We start from the raw sequence: 13,735 nt of genomic DNA on the forward strand, positions 1-13,735 counted from the left end.
TTTAAATGTAAAATGTGTCTTATTACAGCGTTCTCGACAAATGGAGGATGATCTGAACCAGAGAGGAAGTCCAATCCCAAAGAAGGTCAGCATGAATCCTATTGGACATAGGGTGTTGAGCTAAAGACAAAACCAGTGGTTGAAGTTTGTAGGGGTTTGAGAATGTGGGCATGATGCTAAGATGGCTTTTCCAGGGTGACTTCCCCATCTCTTTTGATGACAGTGTCACCACTCTTGCTTGGTTTGGCAGCATACGGTTATGTTGAAGCATAACTAATACAGGTGCTTTCACTAATGTCCCTTAGGGCAGGTAATCTGACCTCAGACTGATTGTACATTGACATATAGGACACTGCACACTGCAGTTTGGGTCAGATTAGCATGCATCTTGATTTGAAATCCAATGGCAAATTGTGAAGCTGGAAATCGCTGTGTTTGGTATTTTGCTGTTAAAAACCCATTTAATTCACAAATTTCCTTCAGGGAAGGGAAGCTGTCTTCCCATCCAGTCTGGTTTAACTCTAACTCCACCCCCAGATCAGGTGACTGAAACTTTATGGCATCTGACAGCATATGGTGTCTTGTCTCTGTCATTCTCATCCCAAGAGCAAGGTATTGTGCTTTCACCGAGCTCCCTAACTGTGACTGGTCTGTCATTGCCTCAGTAATTGGTTTGTCTGTGGGGACTACCCTAAACACTGGAGTAATCATTTTGAATGGTCTTGGAAAGCTGGACAAGCCAAAGCTCAGATGCCCTGAGCATTCTGCCCACTGAACTTCAGAAACTCGCCAACGCTGCCAAGTCAAGCTGGTATCTTCCACCGTGCTCAGTGGAAGAGCATGTCATTAATGCAACAACAGAAAGTGCAGAATAGGCAATGACTAATCGGGATTAGTGATGCTGGAAGAGCACAGCAGTTCAGGCAGCATCCAACAAGCAGCGAAATCAACGTTTCGGGCAAAATGACTAATCGGGGGCAAGGTGCTTCTCCAGGCCCTGCTGCAGCCCGTACAAAGTTGTGGTAGAAGCTGGAAGGGGCAAAGGTCGCTCTGTGTTAATTTTTAAAGAAGTTGCACTTTCACTTCACAGAGAAAAGGCCGTCCACCAGGACATCTGATTTCATTTGACCGTACGACCTCCGGTGCTGCAGTGTGAGTACAGGTCCTCGAGACTGTGTGTAACCTGTGACATTGTTAGTGTTGGAAAGTCTTGCTTAACTGATGTCCTCAGCTGAAGAAGTTTCCTTTAGGTTAAGAATCCTTGGAAATGATTGTAAAATACAGCCAGAGAGTCACAGAGACATACAGCACGCAGACAGACCCTTCGGTCCACCTCGTCCATGCCGACCAGAAATCCTAACTGAATCCAGTCCTATTCGCGAGCACCCGGCCCATATCCCTCCAAACCCTCCCTATTCATATACCCATCCAGATGCCTTTTAAGTGTTGCAATTGTACCAGCCTTCACCACATCCTCAGGCAGCTCATTCCATACACGTACCATCCTCTGCGTGGTCTCTTTTATATCTTTCCACTCTCACCCTAAACATATGCCCTGTAGTTCTGGACACCCCCACCCCAGGGAAAAGACCTTGTCTCTTTATCCTATCCATGCCACTCATGATTTTATAGACCTCTATAAGGTCACCCCTCAGCCTCCGATGCTCCGGGGAAAACAGCCCTAGTCTATTCAGCCTCTCCTTTTAGCTCAAATCCTCCAACCCTGGCAACATCCTATTCTGAACCCTTTCAACTTCTACAACATCCTTCCAATGGGAAGGAGACCAGAATTGCACGCAATACTCCAACAGTGGCCTAACCGATGTCCTGTACAGCCGCAACATGACCTCCCAACTCCTGTACTCAATACTCTGACCAATAAAGGCAAGTATAGTATAGAGATAACTGAAATCTCCTTACGTATTTGTTTCTCAATTTCCCACTGACTGTTAGGGTGTCTACAGTACAATCCCAATAAGGTGATCATCCTTTTCTTATTTCTCAGTTCCACCCAAATAACTTCCCTGGACGTGTTTCTAGGAATATCCTCCTTAAGTGCCACAATTGTTGCCACAATTCTTTTTCTCAACTTTCCTTTGTAACAGTTACTTGTCACCACAAGAATGAAGTGGCAATAACTGGAAGGGATTCCATCTTCAGTGAAGAAGTTGGGTTGCACATGGTCAAGGAACCAGGCTTTTCAAGCCAGTGAAGGCTTTGAGTGACGTTCTAAGATCCTGCCACAAATGCATTGTATACAATATTAATATGCTCCTCAGGTTTGAGATAACCGTTCATTGGCAGTTTTGCTTCAGAGCTTGTGTTTCCTTACACCTGTAAGGAGAGCTTTTGTACAATATAGCTTCACCAAACAAAATCCGTATTGTTCCATTGTTAATGCCCGAATCACCAGTACCAGATGCTTTTCTTGGTTGTAATCTCTGGATTTTACTGCTGAACCCTCATCCTATCCATCTCTCTCTCTCCCATCTCACGTTTCCCAAGGCACTTCTTCAAATGTTCCTCTTTGACCAAATGTTTGTTCACCTATTCTATTAGCTTCTTATGTGGCTCAGTCTCTAGTTGTGTTTGGGAATATTTCTGCATGATTCTGGAAGGCATGAAGGCAACATCTACTCCAGTGGTGGAGTAGGTGGCGTTTGATGTGCGACATTGTTTAAATGGATGAATACTATAAAACACAATCGTGTTCCTTCCAGAAAGGCTGTAGCTTGTTAACTTCTCTCTCTCTTGTTCGCTCTCTCGCTCTCAGCTCAAAGGTGAAGTACATTGAACCAATCAAACGGGAGGGACCTAAGGTAATGCTTTCAGCTTATGTCACTCTTTGTAACTGGAAGTTGAGGTAGTGTCATAGCATCGTAAAGCCTAGAAACAGATCCTTTGGTCCAGCCAGTCGATGTCAACTGTATTCCCAGATTAAAATGGGCCTCACAGCACCAGAGACCCGGGTTCAATTCCCGACTCAGGCGACTGTGTGGAGTTTGCACATTCTCCCCGTGTCTGCGTGAGTTTTCTCCGGGTGCTCCGGTTTCCTCCCACAGTCCAAAGATGTGCAGGTCAGGTGAATTGGCCATGATAAATTGTCCATAGTGTTAGGTAAGGGGTAAATGTAGGGGTATGGGTGGGTTGGTGTGGACTGGTTGGGCCGAAGGGCCTGTTTCCCCACTAAGCAATCTAATGTAAGTAATCTAATCTAAAATGGTCCCACCTGCCTGTGCATAGCCTATATCCCTCCAAACTTTTTTATTTGTACTAATCCAAATGTCTTTTAAATGTGTTGCTCTTCATTGCAAATTAATGTTTCAAAACCCTTTTGCCTAATCAAAGTCATTGACTCTTATTGGCTTGCTTAGGCAATTTTAGCAATCGTTCCTATTGTGAATGTAAATGTTAGGTGCCAGTGTGTATGGAAGGCATCTCGGCAGTATGCTATTGTCCTTGGCTATTAGCTGCATTCTTGGTTAACAGGATTTATTAAAACCAGATCTAGAGATCAAGGTTCTGATTCTCCCCTTCCTAGTTCGGGTTGGATGCTTGTTACAACAATACCGTTTATCTCTGGTTGGGGTAGCCAACTGAGTAAACCAGGAATTGATGCAAAGAATTACTGTTGAGAGTATGGCGCTGGAAAAGCACAACAGGTCAGGCAGCATCCGAGGAGCAGGAGAATCAACGATTCGGGCAAAAGCCCCTCATCAGGAATGAGGATGCCCTAGAATGAGACAGTGCAACACTGAGAAATGCCCTTCACTGCGCTGTTACCCAGAATGCAGACACTCTAGAGATCTATCGTAAACTCATTTGAATTTGGTCGGCATTGAGCCATAATGTGCCCCAGGTGCTTCAGTCTGGGAGTTCGCACAGACTGGTCATCCTGCTGTTAGCAGAAGTAGTCTGAGAAGGCTTATGGCCATGCCCAGAGCCCTGCTGTGTAACATGGAGCAGGCAACTCGCGCTGAATTGTAGAATAGTGTCATAAAATCCTTGTAATACTGTAGCAGGTGGTTCAGCCCATTGAGTCCACACCAACTCTCCGAAGAGCTTTCGACCCTGGAATCATTCTGTTGGAAGTGAACAATTGCATAAAAGGGACTGTGTTGTGGGACTGAAGGCAACAACAGATTTTTTTGAAACTATGTGCTAATTATTTTTGCGTTCTATATTTTTTGCAGTGGGACCCATCCAGGCTGACTGCGTCAACCACATTTGTGCTTGGATCACGTGCTAACAAGTAAGTTACAGGTGTGCATGTTTTGCACAGCCTCAGTAAGAATTGCTGGCTTTTTAACATTGACTCTTTAGCGGGTCACCTGTTTTGTACTGTGTACAATATTGGTATGTGGACAGTGTTGGTATGTGGACAGTGTTGGTATGTGTACAATATTTTGGGGTTTACAGGAATGTGGTGTTAAGCCACGACAAGTTCAGTCTTATTGATTGGCAGGGCATGTATGGGGGAGCTGAATGGCCTGTTCCTAATATTTCATGAGTTTGTTTACTATTGCCTTCCTTTTCACTGCACTGAGCTGGTTCTCCCAGCATCAATGTTCCATACTCTGACACCCTGTGCTCAGATCTCTCACTCTAATTCCTTCACACGAGTACGTGGTATTGAATGCACCAATGTTTGTTTGTATTTGATCTCGCATTTCTTGCACTGTCAAAATGAGGATATCTGAGTTGGGAGTTAGAATGTCATTATTAATGTCTCCAGTCAAGCACTTCCAAAACCCGTACAGCATGGTGTTAGATAGAGTAAAGCGGTGTCAATACTGTCCCTCATCAAACATTCTCAGGGCAGTGTGGGGTTAGGTACAAAGTCAAACTCCAAATCTTGTTTGCACTAAGCATCTGTCAGCATAGAAAAATCAAACATGGTGCTGTAACTGATAAAGAAGGCAGTATTCTTAGTTGTGTTTTGATGCACTGGAAGAATTGGTGAGAGCCTGTTTTGATTCCAGTGGGACCACTTATTTTCATTTTGTGGAGCAGCTTTCTTGTAATGACCACTGAGCAGGTGGGATTCTGCTTGGCTTCATTCTCCTCGTATTGACCGCTATTAAAAAAGGCTGCACTTTTCAAATGACTGGTACAACCTTTTGAAAAGGGGTGCTGCAGAATTGAAAATCTTCCCTTGTATTGGCACGTTGCCTATGAAGTTTGAGCGTTACTGGGAGTGTCTTTATTGATGTGTGATCTGGTTCTTTGTGAAAGAACAGCTATGAGTAAAAGGAGGGAAAAAAAATTCCAGTGCTCACTGTTCTGTTGTGCTACTTTATTGTGGACGTTACACTGGAACCTGAAGTATTAGCTGTAGTTTCCTGTAACTCCTCTGTGCTGACCTCCGTAAAATTGGATCCCAAATGTAGTAAGACTTGCATGACTAGATATAAGCTACTTCAAAACTGTTCTGTGCCTGTGAATTAACTCTTCACATTCTTTTTTGTTCAGAGCCTTGGGAATGGGTGGTACCCGTGGAAGAATCTATATTAAACACCCTGAACTATTCAAGGTAGGAGCGAGTGGAGCTCCGACTCTGGGAGCAGCCTTCCTTCATAATTGCAATAATCAGCATTCAAAGTTATTGACAGAGTCTAAGGGAAGATTATCAAAGTTTTGTATAGTTTTGTTTCTCTTCCCTACTGTTTATGAAGTGAAGCACTATTTTATGATGTGGTCAAATCTCTGTTCATAGCTATTAGCTAAGAAAGAATTAATGCTGTTCAGGGTTAACTTTTGTTCATGGGCTATTGAGAAGATGTGTTGAGTTGAGGATGAAGCAGTATTCTATACAGGTTTATTATCATCACCTCCATTCTGTAAATCTTAGCTTTAGGACGTCCTTGTTCCCATTGGCTTTTAAAGCCACCTTCTCAGTCAGTCCTACTTTCAGTAAGGTGCACTTTTCCAGCCACTAGGTGTCTGTGCCTCAGCTGCCTTTTAGTAATTTTATTCTTACATTGTTGTTTCATTGTCCTGACCAAAATATATCAACTTTACCTTCTCTGCCTCAAATATCATCTTTCTCCTGTCTACCCATACCAACCTGTCTTATGTCATCTTGAAGGTGAACGTGAGGAGTGCAGATGCTGGAGATTAGAGTCTAGATTAGAGTGGTGCTGGAAAAGTGCAGCAGGTCAGGCAGCATCCGAGGAGCAGGAAAATTGACGCTTTGGGCAAAAGCACTTCATCAGGAATGTGCTTTTGCCCGAAGCATCAATTTTCCTGCTCCTTGGGTGCTGTCTGACCTGCTGTGCTTTTCCAGCACCACTCTAATCTTGACTCTAATCTAAGTCATCTTGAAGTCTACCATGATCATCCCCACAGTTCACAACATTTGCAAGGCTTGGAATGTTCACAGATTTCAAAATTTTGCCCTGTGAGCTCGAGTCACAGTCATTAATACAGATCAAGAAAAGCAGGCGTCTCAATACTAAGCCCTGGGGGACCCCACTGGGCACAGTCATCCATTCCAAAAAAAAGGCTATTCTATTTCCTTTCACTTAGCCAGTTTTGTATCCATTTTATTTCAGCAATGTTGGAGCCCAATAAGTGGCAATTTATCAAATGCCTTTAGAAAGCCAGGTACACTGCATCAGCCACATTCTCCTTCTCAACCCTTTTTTCCCCTCATTGGAAAATTCAGCCAAGTCTATTGAATACAATGAATTCATCCACGTTTGTCCATGTGACTGTTAAATTTTGTCCCAGATTATTCTATTCTAATACCATCCCTACCATGGTGGTTAGTGTCTGACGTGTAGTTGCTGTGTTTGCTCTAACACCATTTTTTTAAAGCAAGGGTGAAACATATGCAATCCTCCAGTCCGTTGGCACCAGCCTTATATTGAGGAGGTTTGGAAGTTTGCAGATACCACCTCAACAATTTCTGTTCTTAATCTTCATTGGAGAGTTGGTGATGAGATGGTAATGTCATTGGTCAAGTGATTCAGAGGCCCATACTAATACCTGGGACGTTAGTTCAAATCCCTGTAACTAAATTAATTTTAAAAAACCTGGAAGAGAAAACTAATCTTAGCAATGGTGACCATGAGACAATAATTGCTGTAAAAAAACCATCTGGTTCCCTAATGCCATTTCGGGAAGGAAACTGGCTTACATGTGACTCCCAACTCATAGCTATGTGGTTGACTCTTAACTGCCCTCAAATGGCAAGAAGCCACTTAATTCAGTGCAATTAGGGATGGAACAGAGAAATGGCAGAGAAGCTAGATGATTACTCTGTATTTATCTCATGAAAACAGACCCATGAATTTCTCAGATCTCCCTCTTCACCCTTTACTTTGTGCTTTTTTATAATCCTGTGTTGATGTGCTGGTGATTGGTAGCAGTGATAGGTTTTCATGTAGATTGTTGCTGGTTTGTTTTTTTTTTTCAGTACTCTGCTGACTCCCAAGACAAGCACTGGCTCGGAGAGAAGCACCACATGCCAGCCACAGGGGGCAAGATGGTGAGTACTGATGCTCACAACAGCAGAAGCAACTCAGAAAGCTGACATTTATCTCGAGCACAACATTCCACCTCCCTCTTCATGTCTCGTCTGTGATCGTGTGCCCTGGTGTTTTTTTTTCAGTTGCATCTATAGCTGCCTGAGGTTTTGCTTGTCTGTGTGTCTCTCTTCATGGTTCTGTCTGTCTGTATTGCCTGGGTGCCTGTGTGTTTGCAGAGACCTCTATGGCTGCCTGACTGTGTTTGTGTGTGTTTCTGAATGTCTGTGTTTTGACCATCTCTGGATCTCTGTGTGTGTGTGTGTGTGTGTGTGTGTGTGTGTTGGCTCTGCTTGTGAGGCAGAGCTGCCTGTGTATGTTTGATTGTTGTTGACTACACTGACATCTTGCTGCCTTGCTGTGTTAGTTCTGCTCTTGCTGTGGACCTCTGCAAAGTAGCTGCTTCTGCCAGTGCTGCTGGATAGAGTTAGCTTGGGGTGGTTTGCTGACTGAGTTGATAAGCTGTTTGCATTTCTTGCTCCCTTGCGACAGGAAGTTGCTTTTCCACTGCTTGCTTTATGTAAGGGGCCTGGTGAATGGGAGGCCTCAGCAGGGCCTTCCTATGTTAGGAGCCTTCCAAAGCAGCTGGGCCTTGTTTGAATGGACAGTTGCACACCTTGTATGTTCTATGTGTTGGGTAGTGTGCCAAAGGTAAACAACAACCCCAAAATATGTTTTATCCCTGATTGGTGAACATACAAGCTGGTCTCCATTTTCACCTTCGAGGATGGAAACAGGAATGCTGTATGACTTCACAACCTCCATTAGACTCCATGAACTGGCTCAAGTTAAATAACGCACACAAGGCAAAAGAGACAGTAAGACACTGGAACTCCAAATAAAAGCGGAATAATTTTTATGGATTTATACCTCCTGATATTTGAGTGTTTGGTCAGCATTGATTCTTGAACATGAGCTGAATATGAGGTTCATGCAGTTTGGATGACTGACTGTAACCAAAGTTGCTTGTTCCAAGGAACTTCCTTCAGCTACTACATTTTTAAAAATAAATAAATAAACCCACAAAGAATTGGAGCACAGTTTTACACCTTGAAACCATTATCACAAGGAACTTGCTGCTCTCTCACCCACTCTGGCCTTATCACTTGCAGTGGACTTCCCAAATGCTTGATTGTTCGTAGAGAACAGCATTGTCACAGTCTACCAATTGGTTAATGTTTAATACTGCTAATACTGCCAGTTCTCAATAAAGGGCTTTCCTGTAGCTCATGAGAACTGGAGGTTTCTTATTGACTGTGTATGGGTCAGATCTCTGGTCCAATGTCTACCAACTACAATCAGTTGTGACTTTTACAGGGCTTCTGATGGCTCCTGATATAACTTGAGTTTCCATTATAACAAAGATACCTTAATAACTGTTAAATACGAAACAAGATGCCCATTTCCTGGCCTTCAAGATTCACTTAGTCACCAATTTGCCTCTTACTTTTAAATTCAAGCTTTTTCCAAGAATTTTGGGATAAAATATCAATCTCATGCATGTCTTTCACATGACATAATTTCTTCTTTTTACAGTCCTGAATTATTTTGATTTTTTTTTTTCATTTATGGCTGACACTTGTGCTCGTTTAGCCATTTTAGAATTAGAATACCTACAGTGTGGAAACGGGCCCTTCGGCCTAACAAATCTATACCGACCCTCCGAAGAGTGTCCCACCCAGAATAATTCCATTATATTTACCCCTGACACATGCACCTAACCGAAACACCCCCGAACACTACGGGCAATTTTAGCATGGCCAATTCACCTGACCTGCGCATCTTTGGACTGTGGGAGGAAACCGGAGCACCCGGAGGAAACCCACGCAGACACAGATGGAATGTGCAAACTCCACACAGACAGTTGCCAGAGGCAAGAATCGAATCTGGGTCCCTGGTGCTGTGAGGCAGCAGTGCTAACCACTGAGCCACCGTGCAGTCCATAATTTGGACAGTTGATGTGGTTCTCTTCTCCTTTCACGCGTCACCTGGCTTCGCGGGAGGGGAAGCACAGTCTGCAGCTTGAGCATCTCTGGGACAGTCTGGCCTCACTAAAGGGGTCATTGTTCAGTGTGTTTGAGGTGTAGTGATGGTGGGCACTGAGTGGAGATGTGAAATCTGACTGAAAGTGTTATCTATGTTTAAGGCTTACCTGCTGATAGAAGATGATATTCGAGAGCTCGCGGCCAGCGATGACTACAGGTAAGAGCATTGGGAAAGTGAAAACCGATCAGTTCAAAGCTTGTTTCCTTCAGGGAGGCTGTGCATGGAAAACTGGGAGATGAAAAACAAGTTTGGCGGAATGAATCATTGTTTTAAAAAAAGCAAACAGTTTAGAACAAGTCAGGAAGCAAATGATGCAAGAAGTCGAACAGTGTGTTTCTGAGAGAAGTTATTTATAGGATGAAGATGATATTTTGTGATGCAGTCTTGTGCGACAGGGAGAAGAGGAATAGAGTTGATGAGATCTACGAAGAGAGGAGGCAGGTAGATAGGGGTGGGTTGGCCTCTGTGTGGGAGGTCATTACCTTCGCCCATGCTGAATTCGGCAGTGGACAATCCTGATAGAGTTTATAGTCAAATGATTGAAGCAACATAAAGAGGGATACCCAGAAGTGAGATGATCCACAGATGTTACATTGAAAAAAACACATTGAAGTGTCAGCCCCAAAATTTGACATGGACAGTGTAGAATATGTGGAGCATGAACATGAGCACAGAAGTTAAGATGGAGTGGAAGAGTCAAATTTATCAGTTAAACGTAGCAACACTGTGCCTATATCCCAGTGTATGCACAACCAGCGTGAAGACACTGGCTGGTTCCATGGCCCAGTGCAGACAGACATCTTGCCTGTCCACGCAGTCATATGGAATCTGCGAGTGCAGCGACACTGCGTCTGTGTTCTGATGGGTAAACACTGAGGCCTGTGCTAGAAACATGCATGGTATCTGAATGGCCAGTAAAGACAGATGCTGACAAGTTAACACAAACTCTCCCCCTGTATGTTCTAGCTTCATCATGTGGAGAAAGTGTGATGTAGTGTAGTCACCATTCGCCAGTGGGTGGCAGTGTACTCCCCCTACACCAGCTTGTCGTAGTGTAGTCCCCTCAGCGCGTGCAGGTCACACCACAGTCCCCCTGCGCCTATGCATCGCAGTGCTGTTCCCCAGCTCCTGCATGTCACAATGCAGTCCCTCCGTGCCTGCGTGTCGCCGGGCAGTCCACCCCCGCGCCTGCGTGTCGCAGTGCAGTCCCCCCGCGCCTACGTCACAGTGCACTCCCCCTATGAGTGTGTGTCACAGTGCAGTCCCCCCCCCCCCTCACCTGCGTGTCGCAGTGCAGTCCCCCCGCGCCTGTGTGTCGTAGGGCAGTCCATCCACGCCTGTGTGTCAGTGCTGACCCCCCGCGCCTGCGTGTCTCAATCCAGTTACCCTGCGCCTGCGTGTCTTAGTTGCGTCCACCCGCGCCAGCGTGTCGCAGTGCAGTCCACCCCCGCGCCTGCGTGTCCCAATGCAGTCCCCCCGTGCCTGCGTGTCGCAGTGCATTCCCCTCGCGCCTACGTCGCAGTGCAGTCCCCGTGAGTGTGTGTCACAGTGCAGTCCCCCCGGCGCCTGCGTGTCGCAGTGCAGTCCCCCCACGCCTGCGTGTCGCAGTGCAGTCCCCCTGCGCCTGCGTGTCGTAGTGCAGTCCCCCCGTGTCTGCGTGTCGTAGGGCAGTCCATCCACGCCTGCGTGTAGCAGAGCAGTCTCCTTGCGCCCGCGTGTCGCAGTGCAGTCCCCCCCCGGCGCCTGCGTGACGCAGTGCAGTCCCCCAGCGCCTGCGTGTCAAAATGCAGTCCCCCCTTGCCTGCGTGTCTCAGTCCAGTTACTCTGCGCCTGCGTGTCGCAGTGTAGTCTCTCTGCGCCTGCGTGTCGCAGTGTAGTCTCTCTGCGCCTGCGTGTCGCAGTGCAGTACCTCGCGCCTGCGTGTCGCAGTGCATTCACCCCGTGCCTACGTCACAGTGCAGTCCCCCCTCACCTGCGTGTCGCAGTGCAGTCCCCCCTCACCTGCGTGTTGCAGTGCATTCCCCTCGCGACTACGTCGCAGTGCAGTCCCCCGGCGCCTGCGTGTCACAGTGCAGTCCCCCCCGGCGCCTGCGTGTCACAGTGCAGTCCCCCCCCCGGAGCCTGCGTGTCGCAGTGCAGTCCCCCAGCGCCTGCGTGTCAAAATGCAGTCCCCCCTTGCCTGCGTGTCTCAGTCCAGTTACTCTGCGTCTGCGTGTCGCAGTGTAGTCTCTCTGCGCCTGCGAGTCGCAGTGTAGTACCTCGCGCCTGCGTGTCTCAGTGCAGTCCCCCCCGGCGCCTTCGTGTCACAGTGCAGTCCCCCCCGGCGCCTGCGAGTCACAGTGCAGTCCCCCCCCCCAGCGCCTGCGTGTCACAGTGCAGTCCCCCCCGGCGCCTGCGTGTCGCAGTGCAGTCCCCCCTCACCTGCGTGTCTCAGTGCATTCCCCTCGCGCCTACGTCCCAGTGCAGTCCCCCGGCGCCTGCGTGTCCCAGTGCAGTCCCCCGGCGCCTCCGTGTCGCAGTGCAGTTCCCCCCCCCCCCCCCCCCCGGCGCCTGCGTGTCACAGTGCAGTCCCCCCCGGCGCCTGCGTGTCACAGTGCAGTCCCCCCCCCCGGCGCCTGCGTGTCACAGTGCAGTCCCCCCCCCCCGGCGCCTGCGTGTCACAGTGCAGTCTCCCCCCCCCGGCGCCTGCGTGTCACAGTGCAGTCCCCCCCCCCCGGCGCCTGCGTGTCACAGAGCAGTCTCCTCGCACCTGCGTGTCACAGTGCAGTCCCCCCCGCGCCTGCGTGTCACAGTGCAGTCCCCCCGCGCCTGCGTGTCACAGTGCAGTCCCCCCACGCCTGTGTGTCGCAGAGCAGTCCCCCAGCGCCTGCGTGTCAAAATGCAGTCCCCCCTTGCCTGCATGTCTCAGTCCAGTTACTCTGCGTCTGCGTGTCGCAGTGTAGTCTCTCTGCGCCTGCGAGTCGCAGTGCAGTACCTCGCGCCTTCGTGTCATAGTGCAGTCCCCCCCGGCGCCTGCGTGTCACAGTGCAGTCCCCCCCCCGGCGCCTGCGTGTCACAGTGCAGTCCCCCCCCGGCGCCTGCGTGTCGCAGTGCAGTCCCCCCCCCCCGGCGCCTGCGTGTCGCAGTGCAGTCCCCCCCCCCCCCGGCGCCTGCGTGTCGCAGTGCAGTCCCCCCCGGCGCCTGCGTGTCGCAGTGCAGTCCCCCCCCCCCGGCGCCTGCGTGTCACAGTGCAGTCCCCCCCGGCGCCTGCGTGTCACAGTGCAGTCCCCCCCGGCGCCTGCGTGTCGCAGTGCAGTCCCCCCCGGCGCCTGCGTGTCGCAGTGCAGTCCCCCCCGGCGCCTGCGTGTCGCAGTGCAGTCCCCCCCCCCCCCGGCGCCTGCGTGTCGCAGTGCAGTCCCCCCCCCCCCCGGCGCCTGCGTGTCGCAGTGCAGTCCCCCCCGGCGCCTGCGTGTCGCAGTGCAGTCCCCCCCGGCGCCTGCGTGTCGCAGTGCAGTCCCCCCCGGCGCCTGCGTGTCGCAGTGCAGTCCCCCCCGGCGCCTGCGTGTCGCAGTGCAGTCCCCCCCCGGCGCCTGCGTGTCGCAGTGCAGTCCCCCCCGGCGCCTGCGTGTCGCAGTGCAGTCCCCCCCGGCGCCTGCGTGTCGCAGTGCAGTCCCCCCCGGCGCCTGCGTGTCGCAGTGCAGTCCCCCCCCGGCGCCTGCGTGTCGCAGTGCAGTCCCCCCCGGCGCCTGCGTGTCACAGTGCAGTCCCCCCCCGGCGCCTGCGTGTCACAGTGCAGTCCCCCCCCTCACCTGCGTGTCACAGTGGAGTCCCCCCCCTCACCTGCGTGTCGCAGTGCATTCCCCTCACGCCGACGTCGCAGTGCAGTCCCCCTGCAACTGCGTGTCAGTGCTGACCCCCTGCGCCAGCGTGTCTCAATCCAGTTAACCTGCGCTTGCGTGTCTTAGTTCCGTACACCCGCGCCTGCGTGTCGCTGTACAGTCCCCCCGCGCCTGCGTGTCGCTGTACAGTCCCCCCCGCGCCTGCGTGTCGCTGTGCAGTCCCCCCGCGCCTGCGTGTCGCTGTGCAGTCCCCCCGCGCCTGCGTGTCGCTGTGCAGTCCCCCCGCGCCTGCGTGTCGCTGTGCAGTCCCCCCGCGCCTGCGTGTCGCTGTGCAGTCCCCCC

The 13,735-nt window shown here is 49.9% G+C and overlaps 1 protein-coding gene across 1 annotated transcript in view; it reads left to right on the plus strand.

Annotated features, from left to right (window-relative positions):
* The window catches only part of LOC140463133 (deoxynucleotidyltransferase terminal-interacting protein 1), a 68,519-nt gene that overhangs the window by 25,251 nt on the left and 29,533 nt on the right, over positions 1-13,735 (plus strand). Inside the window, exons 6-12 of the mRNA XM_072556878.1 lie at positions 29-85; positions 1,091-1,152; positions 2,774-2,819; positions 4,194-4,252; positions 5,473-5,533; positions 7,421-7,492; positions 9,676-9,731. Of these exons, the coding sequence (XP_072412979.1) occupies positions 29-85; positions 1,091-1,152; positions 2,774-2,819; positions 4,194-4,252; positions 5,473-5,533; positions 7,421-7,492; positions 9,676-9,731 (413 nt within the window). The remainder of the gene's footprint in view (positions 1-28; positions 86-1,090; positions 1,153-2,773; positions 2,820-4,193; positions 4,253-5,472; positions 5,534-7,420; positions 7,493-9,675; positions 9,732-13,735) is intronic.

Source organism: Chiloscyllium punctatum, chromosome 37 (genome assembly GCF_047496795.1).
Source record: "Chiloscyllium punctatum isolate Juve2018m chromosome 37, sChiPun1.3, whole genome shotgun sequence".
In the NCBI taxonomy this organism is placed as follows: Eukaryota; Metazoa; Chordata; class Chondrichthyes; order Orectolobiformes; family Hemiscylliidae; genus Chiloscyllium; species Chiloscyllium punctatum.